The sequence below is a fragment of the Hemiscyllium ocellatum genome, chromosome 5, assembly GCF_020745735.1.
Source record: "Hemiscyllium ocellatum isolate sHemOce1 chromosome 5, sHemOce1.pat.X.cur, whole genome shotgun sequence".
NCBI lineage: Eukaryota > Metazoa > Chordata > Chondrichthyes > Orectolobiformes > Hemiscylliidae > Hemiscyllium > Hemiscyllium ocellatum.
The window spans coordinates 71,976,794-71,999,641 of NC_083405.1; the positions used below are offsets into that span (position 1 = coordinate 71,976,794).

Below are 22,848 nucleotides of genomic sequence, written 5' to 3' on the forward strand. Positions count from 1 at the left end.
GAGGGCGCTCCCGGAGAGGAGACGGAGAGTGGTGGTGATGATGTCTGAACCAAGGCGGACTGGTCATCTTCTCATAGGGCTGGGTCTATGCTTTGCGGTACGACTCTCCGTGCAGGTAACAGAGGATATGCTCTTAGCAGAGAAAGGAGGGGTCTGCGTGATGTTTGGTGCAATGTGTTGTACTCCAATAGCAAACAATACGGGCCCAGATGGGAAACTCACTAGAACTTTAAGGAAACTACGTGCTCTGGCCACTGAACTGAAGCTGCAGTCTGGGGTCAGTAATCCTGTTATAGATTGGTTGAGTAAAACATTCGGGAAGTGGGGAAATATGCTGGGGCAGTTGGCCCTGGGCCTGAGCATTTCTGTTGCTATTTTTATTATTTGCGGCTGTTGTTGTATCCCCTGTCTCAGGGCCCTTGTAACTCGAACTATCGACCGAGCCCTTACAGGCAAGGATGACAACCTTTCTTCGCCCCCACCTTATCAAGCTGTACAGCAGGAATGCGCAGGCGCTCCCTGTGCGACAGTTGGCATGGCTGAATTTGAGATGGAGGGGGACCTCCCACCTCCATGTTACGACTTTTGAGTACTTATGTCTGTTATGTATTATTTCACTGCTTCTCGTGCCTTAACGATTGTATGCGAACTGGAGAGGCGCATAGAGTAGGGATTTTTTGCGACGCGGATTGCTTTGTGAAGTTGTATGCTGCTTAGGGACTCCTATCCCCTATAACAATGTCTCCATAGAGTCAGACAAGCCGGGTTAAGCTAATTGGTCGGTCTTGCAAAGGAGCGACAGAGGGGCGCTCACCGACCATCCGGGTCCTGACTGCTGCGCGCGAGCTGCTGTATTTTGTGTGGCCTCTTTCGAGGCCAAGGGAGGGAGTGTTGGGATCCATTATTAAGGTTAGGTAGTGTAAGAAACTTTATTGTTAGGTAGTGCTCACGTAAGGTAGTATTAGCAAGTCTGGAACGTGTTAGCTTCACTAGACAGCAGTAAGCCATTATGTTACACTAAGAGCAGACTGAAAAGCTGATGGCATAGCCTGAAGAGGCCCCAGGGAGGGTGAGAGATAACAGGACATTGGAGCCGTGTCAAAATGCACGTAGCTCAAACTGAGGTAATAGAATGTTATCAGGTGAGAACCAATGACATACCAAAATTCTGCATTTTACCAAATAAGGATGTAACTCTGGAATGTGAGAGAACAAAAGGATAGACAAATTAAAATATAGGCAGAACGCACCTTCTCCAGTGAGCTAGACACCTCACTGTACTGTGTACGATTCTCTCTCATTAAACCTGTTTATACTTTTAATCAGACCCGGTGTCTCGCTTCTCCAAACGAACACGGGGACAGAAGATCTGTCCCAACAGTTGTCATCCCTGTACTTACTACGACAATCTTCACTTCACAAGTTGAGTGTAGCTCAAAATAAGGTTATAACTAGAATGTGGAGAGAATGAGATCTGCAGATGCTGGAGATCAGAGCTGAAAATGTGTTGCTGGAAAAGTGCAGCAGGTCAGGCAGCATCCAAGGAACAGAAGAATCGACGTTTCGGGCATAAGCCCTTCTTCAGGAATGAGGAAAGTGTGTCCAGCAGGCTAGGATAAAAGGTAGGGTGGAGGGACTTGCGGGAGGGGCGTTGGAGATGCGATAGGTGGAAGGAGGTCAAGGTGAGGGTGATAGGCTGGAGTGGGGTGGAGGCGAAAAGGTAAGGAAGAAGATTGCAGGTTAGGAAGGCGGTGCTGAGTTTGAGGGATTCGACTGAGACAAGGTGGGGGGAGGGGAAATTAGGAAACTGGAGAAATCTGAGTTCATCCCTTGTGGTTGGAGGGTTCCTAGGCGGAAGATGAGGCGCTCTTCCTCCAACCGTCATGTTGTTATGGTCTGGTGATGGAGGAGTCCAAGGACCTGCATGTCCTTGGTGGAGTGGGAGAGGGAGTTGAAGTGTTGAGCCACGTGGTGGTTGGGTTGGTTGGTCCGGGTGTCCCAGAGGTGTTCTCTGAAATGTTCCGCAAGTAGGCGGCCTGTCTCCCCAATATAGAGGAGGCCACATCGGGTGCAGCGGATGCAATAAATGATGTGTGTGGAGGTGCAGGTGAATTTGTGGCGGATATGGAAGGATCCCTTGGGGCCTTGGAGAGAAGTAAGGGAGGAGGTGTGGGCGCAAGTTATGCATTTCTTGCGGTTGCAGGGGAAGGTGCCGGGAGTGGAGGTTGGGTTGGTGGGGGATGTGGACCTGATGAGGGAGTCACGGAGGGAGTGGTCCTTTTGGAACACAGATAGGGGAGGGGAGGGAAATATATTCCTGGTGGTGGGGTCCATTTGGAGGTGGCGGAAATGACGGCCAATGATACGTTGTATATGAAGGTTGGTGGGGTGGTAGGTGAGAACCAGTGGGGTTCTGTCCTGGTGGCGGTTGGAGGGGCGGGGCTCAAGGGCAGAGGAGCGGGAAGTGGAGAAGATGCGGTGGAGAGCATCGTCGATCACGTCTGGGGGGAGATTGCGGTCTTTGAAGAAGGAGGCCATCTGGGTTGTACGGTATTGGAACTGGTCCTCCTGGGAGCAGATGCGGCAGAGACGAAGGAATTGGGAATATGGGATGCCGTTTTTACGGGGGGGCAGGGTGGGAGGAGGTGTAGTCTAGGTAGCTGTGGGAGTCAGTCAGTTTATAGTAAATGTCCGTGTTGATTTGGTCGCCCGAGATAGAAATGGAAAGGTCTAGGAAGGGGAGGGAGGAGTCTGAGACGGTCCAGGTGAATTTGAGGTCAGGGTGGAAGGTGTTGGTAAAGTGGATGAACTGTTCAACCTTCTCGTGGGAGCACGAGGCAGCGCCGATACAGTCATCGATGTAGCGGAGGAAAAGGTGGGGGTGGTGTCAGTGTAGTTGCGGAAGATGGACTGTTCCACATATCCTATGAAGAGGCAGGCATAGCTGGGGCCCATGCGGGTGCCCATGGCTATTACTTTGGTTAGGAGGAAGTGGGAGGATTGGAAAGAGAAGTTGTTCAGGGTGAGGACCAGGGTGAGGACTAGAATGTGCACATATTATGTGTTCAGCATGACCAGATTCCACAATTTTGGTGTTGAGAATGTTTAAAAAAAATGTTGGCCACCATTTATAAATTTTCTACTTCACAGATCTCAGGGTCTGGTGAGAACATGGGTGTGCTTTATGGCTTTATAGTAATTTCCTAAACTTAAACATTTCTCTGGGCTGACATATATGGGTCATTTATGAATAGGAATACACATGGGTGAGCCTGTAAATCCAGGCACCTTGCCATCAGCCGAGTGCTGCCAATTGCCAGCCATCCACACTATGATTTGACAGGCAGTGGGCAAAGGATTGGGTGTGCTGCAATTAGTGCCCATTTATGGGGTTCATTCCTCCTTCAATTCATTGAAGAAGGTCCCTATATCTATTGGGTAGCCCAGCAGGTTTAACATTGCAGATTGCTAGTTGCTGACTACTTTCCACACTCCAGTGCCAGTTGAGGTCCCCTTGTCCCACAGATTTTGCTCTCCATACTGACACCACCTACCATCATGCCCTCTCCCCCAACCCTATCCAACATGACTCACAAAACCCTCATCAGGGCATAAATGGTCAGTCCCAGTGAGATTCCAGATGTACCTACTTTTGGGGTCATCCATGGATTTTCTTTCTACTGGGTCTCTTATAGTAATGGCATTGACCACTGATCCTGTTATGACACAGAGCTGCTGGCTTTGAATTGGTCTGCATCTCAGTGAAGTGGGTCTTCCATCTATAGATTAATAGAAATCTACTTCGCCTCATACCAAATGCCCAAAAAATTAAAATAAGGCAAGCCAGTTAATTGGAGCCAAGGACACTCCAGATTTTTGTGCTTGGACTTGGTAGTGCTTAATCCAGTCAATGTTTTTTAAAAATAATTTGTGGGAATTGGGTGTCGCTGGCTGCCCAGCATTGATAGCCCATCCCTTGAGAAGGTGGTGTAAGCTGCCTGCTTGAATAGCTGCAGTCCACTTGCTATGGGTTGACCCACAATGTCAGTAGGGAGGGAATTTCAGGAATTTGACTGTGAAGGAATGGCGGTATATTTCCAAGCCTGGAAGGTGAGTAGCTTGGAGGGGAACTGCAGGTGGTGGTATTCCCAAGTACCTGCTGCCCTTGTCCTTCTAGATGGAAGCAGTTGTGAGTTTGGCAGATGCTGTTTAAGGATCTTTGGTGAATTTTTGCAGTGCATCTTGTAGATAGCCCACATTGTTGCTACTGAACGCTGATGGTGGAGGAATTGAACATTTGTAGATGTGGTGCCAATCAAGCGGGTTGCTTTGTCGTGGATGGTGTCAAGCGTTTTGAATATTGTTGGAACTGCAGCCATCCAGGCAAGTAGAGAGCATTCCATCTCACTCCTAACTTGTGCCTTGTAGATGTTCTTTTGGATATACACTCTGAAAGGCCAGCTTGCAGTTTACTTAGTTAAAAGCATGTTTCAACACTTACTGCATTGTTTTGGTAATTTCTCATTAGGCTTATAAACCTACTGTTGACACCTTTTGTGCTCATAACTGTTCAAATCTTTCTTCACTTAGGATGCTTGTAGCCAATAAGGGCATCACATCCATTTCCTATCCCATCAGTGGAACCTGAAATTAAAGCCAGATCTGAGAGATGACACGACAGCTTTCTAATATAGTCTGATCTATCTCCCAAATATCAGGCTGCAGGTTTCAGAAAATGAACAGGTTCAAGTGCAATCTCTGAATCTTATTATTTCTCTCTTTAATCTTTGAAGCCTGGCATCCAGACATAGGTTCACAAAAGAAATCTGACCAAGAAGTTCTGACTGGGCACGAGCAATTGCAGAAAGTGGATTCAAAGGAGCATCCTAATCACTGTAATAATAGGTTCATTGTTCAGTATAGTACGGAGTTAGATCAGAAATTCACCAGTTTTGCTGGTCTGTACTAATTTGAAGATTAGATTAGATTCCCTACATTGTGCAAACAGGCCCTTTGGCCCAACCAGTCCACACCGACCCTCCGAAGGGTAACCCACCCAGACCCATTTCCCTCTAATTGAACTAACACTATGGTGCAATTTAGCATGGCCAATTCACCTGGTCTGCCCATCTTTTGACTGTGGGAGGAAACCGGAGCACCCAGAGGAAACCCACGCAGACACTGGGAGAATGTGCAAACTCCACACAGTCACCCAAGGCTGGAATTGAACCTGGTACACTGGTGCTGTGAGGCAGCCGTGCTAACCACTGAGCCACTGTGAAATGGCATTACAATTAAACTCAGCATCTTAGATGAGGGAAGGGAATAGCCAAACAAGGCTTCCAATCTCATGTGCTATTCAGTGAGCCTCACTGAAAAATGCTTCTAGATAGATATACCACATTCGAGGCAGGATTGGGTTTAATGCGGATGTGGATTTAGCTGCAACAAATTTCATGACACCAGTTTTGTTATATTCAGCACACAGGCTTACTTTGAGGTATGGTTCCTGTGTATGTTGAGTGTCCATTGAATGGTACATCCTTGCATAAGATGGCAGTTTTAAAAGAAGCAGGAAGAGAACTAATTTTTAGAGAAACTATTTCAGATATTTGAGAGATATTTGTGGTGTGAATTCTTTTCAGAAAGATGCACTCATTTTAGTCTATTCAGTGACATTTAGCAATTTTTAACAGGTTAAATTTCTTTTCACAAACTGTTGCTACATAATTTACACTGCACTATGTGCTCAGATTATGCCAGTGCTGTACTTCCTGATGATAAAAGTACCCAATACTAGCAATTATTTGATACTAAAAGGAATGTGCAAACGGCAACAGATGATGCATACTCCATTTAAAAATGATAAATAATAAACTTCAGAATTTGGAAACTTGCAAATCTTCACATCTAATTATATTGTAGAATTGCCTGTGTTGCAAACTATTTTCCATTAAACACAAATGTAACAAGCTTTACACAAGTAAGTAGTTTGGGGAAATGAATCATAAAAGTATATGTGGGCTTTCACTGGTTTGGATAATTAAATAAACATATGGCAAAACCACTTGTCGGTGAATTGACAAAAATCCAATTTAGGGTTAAATGCCTTCAGAATGGACTCATAACATCCATAATTCCATATAAATTGCTCTTATAATTGATATTTTTCAAAAGTGAAAGGAAGGAGAGTAAACCACCCTGTCAGTTACACATAGACTCAAAGTAGGTACCTTGTTTGACAGAACAAATAACTCAAGAAAGTCCTCAACTACGATATCAAGATAAAAAAATGTTTAGTCCACAAGCAGGAAAATCATGCCTTTCTAAATGTGAAGAACAAGTTGAACAAGTCAAAATTTGCAAAGTACAAAAACAAATTCATCCCATAAGCTTTTACATGTGTGCAGGTAGGAGCGACAGATTGAGTGTGCATGTGAGTGTGTGTGTGGGTATGAGTGCACGTTAAAGTGTGTGTGTGTGTGTGTGTGTGTGTGTGTGTGTAAGCTTGGTTAAGTGTGTGTGTGAGTGTGATAGGGTGAGAGGGTGCATGTGTTGGTGTGAGTGTGGGGGGTGCTTTGTTGTTGCAGAATTAAATTTTATTTTGCTCAAAAACTGCTTGAATCCATGTAAATCTCTGTGAAACTATACAGAGGGTCTGCCAGTCTTACATAGCATTGGGACAATGACAGACTTAGAGTCATAGAATCATAGAGATGTACAGCACGGAAATAGACCCTTCAGTCCAACTTGTCTATGCTGACCAATATTATAATAATAGTAGTATTATACTTTTAAAACTAGCAAATTAGACTTCTTAATTTACACATGATATTATTAATACTGCTCTCTCTGGTTTCAGTTTTCTCTTCTCTCATTTCCGGTTCTAGATCTTTCTCCTTATGTGTTTTATTTTTCATGATTAATCTATTCTGCATAAATATTGATTAATCTATCTGCCTCTGTTTTCTTACCTAATCCTGCCTGAAAGCATCTCACTGGAAATTTATTAGCAAATGGCTGAAGGCAAATTGCAAAAAAATATTTTGCAACTAACTGCAAAAGGAATATACTCAGGATATCATTCTGTTTGTGCCACTTACGTATCACACTACTTATTATAACAATGTGCATATTTTATTCTTTATGTCCTGTATAATATGATGTAAATTGTGGAACACGAATCTATCATTTTAATATTAGCTGCAATAAACTTGGATTTCATTTTTCAGCTAGAAAATTGTGGGTTGTTCTGTGTGTCTGAAATTAAAAGTCAACTTTTAAGTAGTTCTGTAACCATGGCAATTTCTTTCAAAACAGATTTTAAGTCTGGCTGGAGAGTGAATTGATTTTGTACACAGTTTGGACTTTAGTCAAAACAATTAATCAAAAAATTAGGAAGCACAACAACAGAACTTTTGTAAAACTTTACAACTGTGATCACAAAATGTTTTGCTGAAAGGAACTGGAATGTATGATTAGCTAACTAGTGCTTACCTCGATAGAACTAGGTTTAGTCATTTACGCTTGATACCAGTGACTGAAGATGTATCCACTGCAGTGACAGTAACAAGCTGGCCATCTCAGAATATGAGTTTTCTGATTGGATTGCTAATCTGGTCCAATCATAGAGTCTGATACTGATATTCTGGGGCCTAACTCTTTATGAGGCAGTACGATAGTCAAGCACTGTTCATGTGTAAATAAAGGATGATTTGGTAATGGGATGCTGGCCTCTGGAGTTATTTCTGCAAATGTGTTGCTGGTCAAAGCACAGCAGAACAGGCAGCATCTCAGGAATAGAGAATTCGACGTTTCGAGCATAAGCCCTTCATCAGGAATGAGAGAGAGTAGCCAAGCAGGCTAAGATAAAAGGTAGGGAGGAGGGACTTGGGGGAGGGGCGATGGAGGTGGGATAGGTGGAAGGAGGTCAAGGTGAGGGTGATAGGCCGGAGTGGGGTGGGGGCGGAGAGGTCAGGAAGAGGATTGCAGGTTAGGAGGGTGGTGCTGAGTTGAGGGAACCGACTGAGACAAGGTGGGGGGAGGGGAAATGAGGAAACTGGAGAAATCTGAATTCATACCTTGTGGTTGGAGGGTTCCCAGGCGGAAGATGAGGCGCTCCTCCTCCAGCCGTCGTGTTGTTATGCTCTGCCGGTGGAGGAGTCCAAGGACCTGCATGTCCTCGGTGGAGTGGGAGGGAGAGTTAAAGTGTTGAGCCACGGGGTGATTGGGTTGGTTGGTCCGGGCGGCCCGGAGGTGTTCTCTGAAGCGTTCCGCAAGTAAGCGGCCTGTCTCACCAATATAGAGGAGGCCACATCGGGTGCAGCGGATGCAATAGATGATGTGTGTGGAGGGACAGGTGAACTTGTGGCGGATATGGAAGGATCCCTTGGGGCCTTGGAGGGAAGTGAGTGTGGAGGTGTGGGCGCAAGTTTTACATTTCCTGCGGTTGCAGGGGAAGGTGCCAGGTGCCATCCCATATTCCCAATTCCTTCGTCAACGCCATCCCATATTCCCAATTCCTTCGTCTCCGCCGCATCTGCTACCAGGAGGACCAGTTCCAACACCGCACAGCCCAGATGGCCTCCTTCTTCAAGGACCACAGATTCCCCCCAGACGTGATCGACGATGCCCTCCACCGCATCTCCTCCACTTCCCGCTCCTCCGCCCTTGAGCCCCGCTCCTCCAACCGCCACCAAGACAGAACCCCACTGGTTCTCACCTACCACCCCACCAACCTCCGCATACAACGTATCATCCGCCGCCATTTCCGCCACCTCCAAACGGACCCCACCACCAAGGATATATTTCCCTCCCCTCCCCTATCAGCGTTCCGCAAGGACCACTCCTTTCGTGACTCCCTCGTCAGATCCACACCCCCCACCAACCCAACCTCCACCCCTGGCACCTTCCCCTGCAACCGCAGGAAATGTAAAACTTGCGCCCACACCTCCACACTCACTTCCCTCCAAGGCCCCAAGGGATCCTTCCATATCCGCCACAAGTTCACCTGTACCTCCACACACATCAACTATTGCATCCGCTGCACCCGATGTGGCCTCCTCTATATTGGTGAGACAGGCCGCTTACTTGCGGAACGCTTCAGAGAACACCTCCGGGCCGCCCGGACCAACCAACCCAATCACCCCGTGGCTCAACACTTTAACTCTCCCTCCCACTCCACCGAGGACATGCAGGTCCTTGGACTCCTCCACCGGCAGAGCATAACAACACGACGGCTGGAGGAGGAGCGCCTCATCTTCCGCCTGGGAACCCTCCAACCACAAGGTATGAATTCAGATTTCTCCAGTTTCCTCATTTCCCCTCCCCCCACCTTGTCTCAGTCGGTTCCCTCAACTCAGCACCGCCCTCCTAACCTGCAATCCTCTTCCTGACCTCTCCGCCCCCACCCCACTCCGGCCTATCACCCTCACCTTGACCTCCTTCCACCTATCCCACCTCCATCGCCCCTCCCCCAAGTCCCTCCTCCCTACCTTTTATCTTAGCCTGCTTGGCTACTCTCTCTCATTCCTGATGAAGGGCTTATGCTCGAAACGTCGAATTCTCTATTCCTGAGATGCTGCCTGCCCTGCTGTGCTTTGACCAGCAACACATTTGCAGCTGTGATCTCCAGCATCTGCAGACCTCATTTTTTACTCTGGAGTTATTTCATCCACATCAATTCTGCCACCCATTATGGGCACAAGGTGAAATCCTCCTTTGTGTCATTATGGAAAACAGATTACAGCTGAACCACAGACTTCTCATATTCACAATTTCAAGGGAAACTATCTTTTTAAATTTTTTAATGAAGTAACAAAGAGAGTTGGTGAAGCTATTGCAGATGATGTGGTGTATGTGGACTTCCAAAGGTGTTTGATAAAGTGTCACACAACTGCTTTGTCAGCAAAGTGGAAGTCCGTGGAACAAATGGATAGTGATGGTATGGATACAGGGTTAGTTGAACGTTAGGAAACCATAGACAGAGGCATGGTTCAAATATCAAATTAATATTGTGCATCCACCTTTACCAAAGAAGCAGATGCTCCCCAAGCCATGGTGACAGGGAAGAAATTCAGTCACTACAATGTTCAAAATTAATAGGAAGATATTGGATAAGCTGTTGTTAGTCAGAGCCGACAAGACATCTGAGCCAGATCAGATGTATCCAAGGATACTGAAGGAAGTCAGAGTGGAAATAACAGGTATAGGCGTAATCTTTCAGTCTCCCCTGGGTTTGGGGTGGTGTCAGAGAGCTGGAGGACTTCAGTCATTGTTCAAAAAAAAAGGTTGTAAGAATCAGGCCAGTAATTGCATGGCATGGAGGCATGGCTAACATTGCTGATTCACAGTGCCAGGGACCTGAGTTGGATTCCAGCCTTGGGTGACTGCCTGTGTGGAGTTTTCACGTTCTCCTATGTTTTGCAAATGTTTTCTGCTGGATGCTCTTGTTTCCTCCCCCAGTCCAAAGATCTGCATGTTATGTGGATTGGCCATGCTAGATCATCCCATAGTGTCTAGGGTGCTGTAAACTAAGGAGAATTACTCATGGTAAATTGGGGTTATGGGCACAGGGGTTGAGGTGGGATACTCTTTGGGTGGTCTGTGCAGACCCAATGGAATGAATGGCCTCTAACTGTACTGTAGGGAGTCTGTGATTCTATAAAGACCAGTCCGTTTTACTTTGGTGGTAGGGAAACTTCTAGAAATAATGGTCTGGAATTTCCAATGGCCATTTGTGCAGCATAGCTGGGAGTTGCACATCAGGACCCTGCAGAACCCATGTCAGAGCAGATACTGAGGGAATTGCCTGGGAAATTGAATATTATGATGAGCAAATCTCCTGCAGCTGGGAACAGCCAGATATTTCCATTTAATTCAAAGATTTTTGGAAGGTTCTATTGCAGTTAACTAAATAGTCAGTCAGAAACATTAGGTGACTCGTGTCACTTCTGTTTAAGTATTAAACTGACTCTCAACTTACCAAAACCCCCTCTCAAATAAACCTCAACACCCCCAAACATTCACTTGATAATGCTCACCTCACCATTACACCTAGCACTCCTCAATCCTAGACTCCTGCCACTGACCTCAATACTAATCTCTCCTCTGGGAACAATCCACAACCCCTTTCCTGTCACTGGACCTGACAAACCTCCACTTGGGACCACCTGCTACTGGACCCAATGCATTCCTTTCTGGCTGGGATCTGACAACCCCCACCTCTGCTCGGGACCCCATACAACCCCCTCTGTCTGGGACCTGATACAAGCTCTCTCCCTACAGAATGCGGCATCTGTCCTGTGCTGCCGGGACCCAACCAACCCCACCCCTGGGCACTGCACTCACTAACCCGGGATCCAACACCCTTCTGCTGGACATAACTACAGTCTTTTCACCAGACCTGCATGGTAAGATATGAAGATGCATTTTTATTAGGTGAGATTTGCGGTTAATAAAGTGTCCTCTTTAACAGGATTCATTGTTGCCCAGTGGAGATACATTAAAAATGCAGCAAGTTGCTCCTGATCTGAAAATCATATCATACCTGACCAGAACAGACAGGGTGAAACTGCTGTCATTGGCAGAAAGGTCAAGAACCAGAGGATGTTAGCTTAAGGATACAGGCAAAAGAGGCAACAGCAACAAGGGAAAAGTCTTGCTTACATAGTAAGTGGTTCGAATTTTAAACACACTGTTTGAGAAATATGGTGGTCGAGGCGCTAATCAGATCTTTTCAAAGAGGAAAGAATAATTATCTGAAGAGAGATTAAAAAATGCATAACGATGAGGAAAAGGCAGGGAATGTAAACTTTTGCTGTGTTGGCAGAGAGTAGATACATTGTGACAAGCTGAATGATGCCTTCTGTGCTCTAACCCCTCTATAATTCTATGAGGCTGAAATTCATCTTTAATGTCCTGACTGGCAGAAGATCCATCAGGCCTTCCATGGAAGATGCAGTGTGGGCCTCTTGCTAGCTCTGTAACCAACAAGAAAGACTCTGCTGCCAATGAAGATTCCTCCCTCTGTTTCCATTTGCCCTGGAATACAATAACTTGGAAGCTGAACATGAGAAAATATGTTCAAATATTCAGTGCTTGATGTTGAGGTACAGAGAGGAAAGTGTCTGTGGCTGAAAGTAGCCACATCCTGTAGGTAGGGTGATTCTTTCTGAATTAGCGACCGGAAGATTATCTGCTGTTTTTACTGGTCATTCTTCACTATTATTGCTGAGCATATTTTAAGATACCCAAGCTTAGCTTTTTGTCACCTATGTTAAAGCTCATTGAATTTAGGCATATGAATTGAGCTATACATAGGAACAGTGTGCACTCTACATTGAAGAATAGAGCTACCTGTTTGAATTTCTCAATGGCTTAACTTGGAAGTTCTAACCCAAGAAACTGCTTACTGAGGGCCACTTGTTTAGTGTAAACATGTTATTACTTGCACTTGATGCAGATTTCACACAATGTTAGCCATAGCTATTCAAATTTAAAATAGAATTAACAAATACCAAGATATTGAAAGCATTGTACAAATCTCAAATTATACATGAAGCACACATTTAAAATTATAAGCAGAGTTATAAAATAGGATGTCACCATCTCACCATTGTGTTTCAGAATCACGGCCATATAATCCGGGGAGTAGGTGCTAATATACAGGAGAATGCTGGGCGTGTTTGTCGTGCTGAAACTGAAAACCAAGTCCTCTTTGGTCAAGGTAAGGTTGGGGTTTGCTGGCTGTGGTGCACTCTTGAAGTCCTTAGGAATGTCAATAGGAGACAGGAAGTTGTAGCGTATCCAGGTCCCAGCCTCAAAAAACCCACCGACATCTGCAAAAGTAATTGATGTTAGAAAGCAGTTTATGAAAGCAGTTTACACGTAGCAGAAGCAAAACATCAGCTGCATTCTATCAAAGAAACAAGGATCAAATAGTTAATCATGACATGCCAAATACTGTGATTACCAATGGAAGTACTTCACTGTTCTTTTATCCTACTTTCAGCAATTGAGTCAATGGCAATGGTTTTTCCTTAAGTGTTGAAGCAATACAACATGAGTCTTCTTGTGTTGAAGGTCATAAAGCCAACAGTGAATGTGTAAACATAACAGATGGCCTCTTTGATCAAATGGAAGCAAACTGGGTTTGTAGTTGTCTAAACCTCCAAAGCAGAATGACTATGATATAAGACTGATGTAAAGGTTGGACAAATAGCCAACTGACTATTATGGGAGGCAGTAATCTGGGTTAGATGCACAATCTATAAACTGCCCGAACATCACATATATTAATCACATAGTTACAATAAAAGGGATCAGAAATAAGACCCCAAAATTGAATATGCTCTGTTGGACTAAAGTAGAAATCATTATTAGCCTGCCATTCTTTTTCCTTTGCCTATAAAAGGCATCAACAATAGGCCAAATGTTTGCTTATTGCACTTGGATTTTTTGAAAAATTGCTTAGCTGAAACAGAGGAAATGAAGCAAGATGAATTGCATCCTGGAACATAGCCCATTTGACTTTGCTGTGTGTACTGTTGAAAAGTATTTTTTATGCTTCAGTACAGTGAGAAGAACATCTGCCCATGTGGTGCTCACAGAAGAACATGAATTTATCACAAGCTTTCAAAAGTAACAGATTTGAAATGTTGAAATAGAAGGTTCTATTCAATTTAAGTCACAGTTTACATTCAGAAGCAGTGCTACTGTGGTAGTTTGATTGTTCAAATACCAACAGTTTTGTTGCGAATTTCTTTTGGCTCTTACAAAAATTATAATGATGCCAATACACCTAAATTAAACAGTATAAACATTTCCCCTCCATTCATACATATTGATATGAAAATCAAGTACAAAACTACCATTAATTTTGGAGAATGTTGGATTTCATTACTTTATGTATCTGATTACAGCTCATTTTGTATCCTGTGCCTTTTACTTTGTTCCTAACTTGAGAGCATTGAAGTCAATTATGATATCATTACTTCTGCTCGAACCGAGATTCTGCAATCTAATGTAGCTTCAGTATGTTATTGTCTTCTTGTGTCTAATGTCTAGTAATCCATATGAGTAATCATTACCTGTGTTTATGTTTCACCTTTGTCTGCAGAAGGTTAGTACATATGCTTGTAATGATAGATATGTTAAAAATATGAATAATTTCAAAAAGACTCCAATATGATTTTATCCAATTAAATAATTAGATAGGTCCCAATAGACCTTGGATCAATTTGTGGTTGGATCCAATATCAGGATATCAGGTTTGAAAATGCAGGTATCTATAACAAGCATTGTTCCAATTTATCATCATTTTGTTTGATTTTCACCACAGGATAATGATCTCTTTTGCTTTAGTTATGGTCAATTTATGTGATTTATGGATACCTGTATCCTTAATTAAAATTAAAATGAGATTTCATTATAATTGTTCTGCATTATACATCATCCTGTAACATCACAGTTTCACCTTTGGTGACAACTGCAAATTAGGTTAAAATGGCTGGTGTGCTGCATCTGTAAGACAACAATGGGTACAGTGAATGTCAAGACACTGCTGAGGTGCTTATTAATTTCCTTAAAATTATTTATTGTGTTAATCATTGACGTTTGTTTTACATCTAACATTGTTATAGTTCAAGGTGCAGATTCACCATTGTCATTTATTGTATCCGTTGCTCCCGATGCGGTCTCCTTTACATTGGGGGAACGCCTTCTTGCACAGCGCTTTAGGGAACATCCCCAGGACACCCGCACCAATCAACCCCACCGCTCCAGGGCCCAACATTTCAAGTCCCCCTCATACTCTGCCAAGGACATGCAGGTCCTCGGCCTCCTCCGCCGCCACTCCCTCAGCACCTGATGCCGGAGGAAGAACGCCTCATCTTCTGCCTCGGAACACTTCAACCCCAGGGCATCAACATGGACTTCACCAGTTTTCTCATTTCCCCTCCTCTCACCTTACCCTAGTTCCAACCTTTCAGCTCTGCACCATCCTCATGACCCGTCCTACTACCAAACTTCCTTCCTACATATCCGCTCCACCTTCTTCTCTGACCTATCACCTTTATCCCCATCTCCATCCACCTATTGTACTATTGGCTACCTTCTCCCCAGCCCCATACCCCCTCCATTTATCTCTTCACCCCAGAGGCTCCCTGCCTTCATTCCTGATGAAGGGCTTTTGCCCGAAGCATCGATTTTCCTGCTCCTCAGATGTTATCTGACCTGCTGTGCTTTTCCAGCACCACTCTAATCTAGACTCTGATCTCCAACATCTGCAGTTCTCACTTTTGCCTAGTTCAGTATATAAATGTAGGAACAATACAATGGGACGATAAACTGGTTTGTTATGACTGAAAACTGTTCATAGAATCACAATATGATCATGGTGCAGAAGAAGGCAATTCAGCCCACTGTGTCAATACCGTTTTCTGAGCACTTTGGCTTTGTGCTAATCTCAAGCCTTTTATCTGTAATCCTGCACATTGTTTCCAATCAAATAATAATTTAATGCCCTCTCAATATCCATTGCTTCATTATGAGTGTCTTTAGCTATCCCATAAATTTGTGTATTGTCAGTCAAATGTCTGCACTTCAACTATTCAAGACTATATTAAAATTCCATCGATTCATAATAGATCATTTTGCATTATTAAAGTAATGGAACATTAATAATTGTTCTATGTTTCCAAGCAATCGTTGCCACAATACGCTAGATTTTCCTGTGTGCTTTTGAACCGCACCATTAGACTACAATGCTAATTAAAAGCATGCACGAATCAGAAATAGTCATTCAGTGTGATTTCCCTTGGAGTGGTCAATTAATGGTTATAGTGCAGTATCATCGCTCAGTTAAGGATGGGCAAGTTGTCTGAGCTGGAGGATCAATCAAAGTCCTTCCAGCTCAAAAACAGCATCAGGGTTTAATGGGAAGCAAGTGACGGAAAGGCACTTTGAAATATAAGGACTCTCTCTCCAAAGCTTAGCCAGGCCACCACTGTATTCTGAAAGGCTGTGAGGTGCAAGGTGACGTATGGCTGGTATTACACTCAGGCATAAAATAAGGCCTCCTTGCCTACCTGGTGCATTGGTGTTTCAGCCTGTCTTTGAGAGATTATTTCCAGTCAGTTAAACTGGCCTCATGGGTGGTGATTGGAAATCAAGCTAGTCTCTGTTAACAGAACTTGTTAGGCTCTTAATTGGTTGTCCTTCCAATACTTGCACTCAAAACTTCTTCTCATCCCATCCACGGAAAAATGGTATGGGGGATCTTGATGGAGTCAAGAAATTGTTCATGCTCTGGCAGCTCTATTTTAAACACCCTCTAATCTATTTCCTCACCAGAGATGGCCTAAAAAAGGGCCAATATTTTCAACTTTGACTATTTTCTTAGGATCTATTTGCATTCTTTCTTTATCTTCATTTTTTGCTCATTGTGCTCGGGCATAATTCATTGGAACTTGTCACTGTTGAGTATCTCATTCAAATGACAATCTTCATGTGTGAACCCCTATAGTCATGCAATCATAGAGTTTACAATACATGAAAAGGCCCTTTGGCCCATTGTATCTGCACTGGTCATCAAGCATTTCTTTATTATAATCCCATTTTCCACCACCTGGCCCACAGTCTTGTCCCCCATAATGTTTCAAATGCTCATTTAAATCAATCTTCATTGTCTGAATGGTTCGTGCCTATAATACTATATTAAGGAATTGAATTTCCAGATATCCACTACCTTCTGGGTGAAAAAAAATCTTTCCACAATTCCTCTCTAAACCTCCTGTTGCTTATCTTAAAGCTGTGTCCCCTGGATATTAACCCCTCAACTCAGGGGAAAAGTGTTTCCCTTTCTACCCTATCTATTCCATTCATAGCTACCACCGGCAAATCGGCTTGTCTATGGTAAACCTTATCTTGCATTGCACCATTGATCTGTCACCAGATTGTAATCAGATGCAGGGATCCTGGCTGTTTTACCTCTGTTAACCTGAAAGCACTGATTCAACTACAGCAACTTTTTGTCTCTGGCCAAATGGAAATTATTTTGCACAGATCAGGAACTTTCTGATCTCTATGTTGAGACAACACTGAATAAACTCAATGAGCTACCAGTAGATTCTTTGTTTTGGTTTTTAGCTGCTTCACTGAAGGTATTCTCAGTACAAAATAATAATAAGAATAATTCTTTAGTGTAAAACATATTCCTACTAATGAGGAACCCTGAACATGAGAAGGAATTTATATATTATTTATTAGAAACTATCGACCGTTGTGTTCAGATATATGGGCTGAACAAGTGTAGATAATGTCTGAATGCTAATTAGAGTTTAATCACAGTATTTAATCATGATTGCTTTGATTCCAATGAGAAAGTGAACAACTAATTTAATGGAACTCAGAGCAGCTACAGCAAAAAGCCTGGAGTCATGTGATTCTTTCAATTGCTTCACCAGACATTCTGCCACCACATTTCTCTTTCCTCACAACTGTTGGCATGCAATCTTACAAGCATGCAATTAGGACAAGGATTTTAATTACTTGATTCTCTGAAAAGATATCCAACCATGCTCCTGTGGTACCATGGTAGTATCCCTTCCTCTGAGACAGGAGGCCTAGGTTCAAGTGTAATAACATCTCTGAACAGGTTGATACATTAAAATATCGAACTATGTTCCTGCTCACCTCCAGCACTACACAGGTCTATGGATCTCATTGTGAATTTTGCCAAAAGAATACATGAGGTCTTGTGGGATTTGTTTAAAAAGTGAAAAATACTTTTCCGTAACACCAGGAATACACTGATTCATTGCAACATTTTTGTCAAAGGCTACAGCAACGGCTGTGTTGGGGCTGAGAAACAAATAAGCCATGATCAAATGATGGAGCAAACTCAATGGGCCAAATGGCTTAATTCTGTTCCGATATATTCTGGCTTTAGGATCAATTCAGTTTTACAGCATATTTGGAAAAATATTCCCTTGTGCTTTGATATTCATTAAGTAAAACATACGACCCAGATATTCCAATCTTGGTTGGAAACCCTGTTTTCAATCCTATCAAGTTCAATGTTAGCAGCAGCTAAAAGCAGTTCTGAGGAAGTGTCACTAACTCTGATTTCTCTCCACAGATGCTGGCAGACCTGTTGAGCTTTTCCAGCAATTTTTGTTTTTGTTATTGTTCTTGTAAATCTTACACGCTTGCCTTCATAGGATTTTATGGGCTTGAGATTCCTGGACAGTGAGCTCTAGTTAACAACCTTTCTCAGAATGCATGAGTCCAGCAGTGGATATGGTCTTCAAGAAGTCTCGATTAGAGTGGTGCTGGAAAAGCACAGCAGGTCAGGCAGCATCCGAGGAACAGGAAAAGCGACATTTCGGGCAAAAACCCTTCGTCAGGAATGGAGGCAGAGAGCCTCCAGAGTGGAGAGATAGATGGGGGTGGGGGGGGGGGGGGGGGGGGGGGGGGGGGGGGGCGGGGGGCGGCACAGGGGAGAAGGTAGCAAAGAGTACAATAGGTGGATGGAGCTGGGGATGAAGGTGATAGGTCAGAGGGGAGGGTGGACTGGATAGGTGGGAAGGGAGATTGGCAGATAGGACAGGTCAGGAGGACAGTGCTGAGCTGGAAGTTAGAAACTGGGGTAAGGTGGGGGGGAAGGAAAATGAGGAAACTGGTGAAGTCTACATTGATGCCCTGGGGTTGAACAATTGTTACTACAGTTGTTATGGGGGATTTCAACATGCAGGTAGACTGGGAGAATCAGGATGATATCGGATGTCAAGAAAGAGACTTTGTGGAGTGTCTCCGAGATGGGTTCTTAGAACAGCTGGTGCTGGAACCTACCAGGGAGTAGGCAATTCTAGATCTGGTATTGTGCAATGAACCAGAATTGATCAGGGACCTCGAAGTGAAGGAGCCATTGGGAAGTAGTGACCATAATACAATAAGCTACAATCTGCAATTTGAGAGGGAGAGGGTACAATCGGAAGTGAAAATATTTCTGTTGAACAAAGGTAACTATGGAGCTATGAGGGAGGAACTGGCCAAAGTTCAATGGTGCAATACCTTAGCAGGGATGACAGTGGAGGAACAATGGCAGATATTTCTGTGTATAATGCAGAAGATGCAGGATCAGTTCATTCCAAAAAGGAAGAAAGATCATGGGAGGAGGCATGGGTGGCCGTGGCTGATGGGGAAGTTAAGAAACATATAAAGTTAAAAGAGAAAAAGTATAACATAGCAAAGATAAGTGGGAAAACGGAGGACTGGGAAGCTTTTAAAGAACAACAGAGGATTACTAAGAAAGAAATATGCAGAGAAGAAATGAGGTATGAAGGTAAACTGGCCAAAAACATAAAGGAGGATAGTAAAAGCTTTTTTAGGTATGTGAAAGGCAAAAAAATGGTTAAGGCTAAAATTGGGTCTTTGAAGACAGAAACAGGGGAATATATTAAGGGGAACAAAGAAATGGCAGTAGAATTAAATTGGTACTCAGATCTGTGTTCACTGGGGAAGACACAAGCAATCTCCCTGAGGTAACAGTGGCTGAAGGACCTGAACTGAAGGGAATTTATATTTGCCAGGAATTGGTGTTGGAAAGACTGTTAGGTCTGAAGGCTGATAAGTCCCCGGGACCTGATGGTCTACATCCCAGGGTACTGAAGGAGATGGCTTGAGAAATCGTGGATGCATTGGTGATTATTTTCAATAGATTTGGGATCAGTTCCTGTGGATTGGAGGATGGCTAATGCTGTACCACTTTTTAAGAAAGGGGGGAGAGAGAAAGCAGGAAATTATAGACCAGTTAGTCTGACCTCAGTGGTGGGAAAGATATTGGAGTCAATTATAAAGGATGAAATTACAACACATCTGGATAGTAGTAACAGGATAGGTCAGAGTCAGTATGAAGGGGAAATCATGCCTGACTAATCTTCTGGAATTTTTTGAGGATGTAATTCTGAAGATGGACGAGGGAGATCCAGTAGATGTAGTGTACCCGGACTTTCAGACAGCTTTTGATAAAGTCCCACATAGGAAGTTAGTGAGCAAAATTAGGGCGCATGGTATTGGGGGCAAAGTAATAACTTGGATTGAACATTGGTTGGCTGACAGGAAACAAAGAGTAGTGATAAACGGCTCCATTTCGGAATGGCAGGCAGTGACCAGTGGGGTACCGCAGGGATCAGTGCTGGGACCACAGCTTTTTACAATATATATTAATGACATAGAAGATGGTATTGGTAATAACATTTGCAAATTTGCTGATGATACTAAGCTGAGTGCAGGGTGAAATGTAAAGAGGATGTTAGGAGATTACAGGGTGACCTGGACAGGTTAGGTGAGTGGTCAGATGCATGGCAGATGCAGTTTAATGTGGATAAATGTATGGTTATCCACTTTGGTGGCAAGAACAGGAAGGCAGATTACTACCTAAATGCAATCAATTTAGGTAAAGGGGCAGTACAGAGAGATCTGGGTGTTCTTGTACACCAGTCAATGAAGGTAAGCATGCAGGTACAGCAGGTAGTGAAGAAGGCTAATAGCATGTTGGCCTTCATAACAAGAAGGATTGAATATAGAAGCAAAGAGGTTCTTCTGCAGATGTACAGGGCCCTGGTCAGACCACACCTGGAGTATTGTGTGCAGTCTGGTCTCCAAATTTGAGGAAAGACATTCTGGCTATTGAGGGAGTGCAGCGTAGGTTCACGAGGTCAATTTCTGGAATGGTGGGACTACCTTACGCTGAAAGACTGGAGCGACTGGGCTTATATACCCTTGAGTTTAGAAGACTGAGAGGGGATCTGATTGAGACATATAAGATTATTAAAGGATTGGACACTCTGGAGGAGGGAAACATGTTTCTGCTGATGGGTGAGTCCCGAACCAGAGGACACTGCTTAAAAATATGGGATAGACCATTTAGCGCAGAGATGAGGAGAAACTTCTTCACCCAGAGAGTGGTGTCTGTGTGGAATGCTCTGCCCCAGAAGGCAGTGGAGGCCCAGTCTCTGGATTCATTTAAGAAAGAGTTGGATAGAGCTCTCAAGCATAATGGAATCAAGGGTTATGGAGATAAGGCAGGAACAGGATACTGATTAAGGATGATAAGCCATGATCATATTGAATGGTGGTGCAGGCTCGAAGGGCAAAATGGCCTACTCCTGCACCTATTGTCTATTGAAGTGTTCCAAGACGGAAGATGAGGCTTTCTTCCTCCAGACGTTGGGTGGTGAGGGAGCGGCGGTGGAGGAGGCCCAGGACCTGCAAGTCCTCAGCAGAGTGGGAAGAGGAGCTAAAATGTTGGGCCACAGGGCGGTGGGGTTGATTGGAACCTGGAGATGTTCCCTAAAGCGCTCTGCGAGGAGGCATCTGGTCTCCCAATGTAGAGGAAACTGCATCGGGAGCAACGGATACAATAAATCATATTGGTGGATGTGCAGGTAATACGTTGATGGATGTGGAAGGCTACTTTGGGGCCTTGGATGGAGGTGAGGATTCTGCACCTGACAGTGTGCTGCGTGCTGTTATGTGAATGTCCAGGAGGTCAGCCAGACACATTGCAAGGTAAGTAAGGGATTAATTTGTCAGATAGTTGAGGTGGGCAGGGTGCCAGGTAGGTGGATGAGTGTTAAGGATGGGTAGAGGTGTCAGTTGGGGTAATATTGGTTCTGGAAGTTTGAGTGGGGGTGGTTGGGTGCAAGCATCATGTTGAGGTTGGGGAGACATGGGCAAGCAGGAGTGGGAGTTCTGGCTGGAGTCCAGTCCAATTGAGTTAGGCCCAGGCTAGTCGTAATGGGATGTCAAGTCTAGCAATGTTGTGATAGCTGTGTGGAGTGGGCAATAGGTTTAAGTCAGAATGGACTAGGGTGGGTGGGATGGGGGCCCCAGCAGAGGCCTTGAGGCTGTGAGAGTTTGGGATGGTATTAGGTTGAGCAGATTTGGACTGGTGGTGATAGTGCAATGACATCCAATGGGTTTGGGTGAGGCACGGGTTTGGGGAAATTAAGTCAAGCAAGGTAAATGGTTGTCAGAGCTCAGCTACTGTAGTTGAGGGGGTCAGTGGTGAGTTGGAGTGTCAGCCGAATAGTTATACAGGAGTTAGAGTATGTTTGTAGTACTCTAACGTCTTCTGGGTAACTATTAAACATGACTGAGTTGGAACCTGAAATAACTCCAGAGGCTGGTATCCCATCTCCAAGTCACTCTTTATTTACATGTGGAGAGTTCCTTGAAACTGATCCCACTTTCTGAGTGAACAGAACCTCTAATACTCCTGTTTAGATCTCTCAGTGAGGGATCCCTGATTCGAGCAAATTAACAGCTCCAGTCAGGGAACTCATATTCTATGAATAAAAAATGAGGTCTGCAGATGCTGGAGATCACAGCTGCAAATGTGTTGCTGGTCAAAGCACAGCAGGCCAGGCAGCATCTCAGGAATAGAGAATTCGACGTTTAAGGGCTTATGCTCGAAACGTCGAATTCTCTATTCCTGAGATGCTGCCTGGCCTGCTGTGCTTTGACCAGCAACACATTTGCAGTCATATTCTATGAAGTCCATCTGGCTGATGTTGTTATGATCACTGCATCCCTCCCCATCTGAGTCCGTGGACATAGGCTAGTTCTTTCTTCCGGAGCTGCTCCTGGGACATTTTAGCACTGGTTCAGGTTTCTCCAATCTGCTTTTGAAATTGGGTGGCAAGTAATGCACAGTAGCTTGCCTCTTAGTCCGGGGGAGCCTTGGAGGAAATTCATTTCTCTCTTCAGGCGGCAAAATTGTTGAGGCGTGACATCTGCTTGTCCTTATGAGTTGGGAAGGACAACCTACAAGGTTCAGAACAG

The 22,848-nt window shown here is 44.1% G+C and overlaps 1 protein-coding gene across 1 annotated transcript in view; it reads right to left on the reverse strand.

The window, feature by feature from the left end:
- The window catches only part of LOC132816073 (contactin-associated protein-like 2), a 1,374,393-nt gene that overhangs the window by 150,779 nt on the left and 1,200,766 nt on the right, over positions 1 to 22,848 (reverse strand). Inside the window, exon 19 of the mRNA XM_060825502.1 lies at positions 12,615 to 12,839. Coding sequence (XP_060681485.1) covers positions 12,615 to 12,839 — 225 coding nt within the window. The remainder of the gene's footprint in view (positions 1 to 12,614; positions 12,840 to 22,848) is intronic.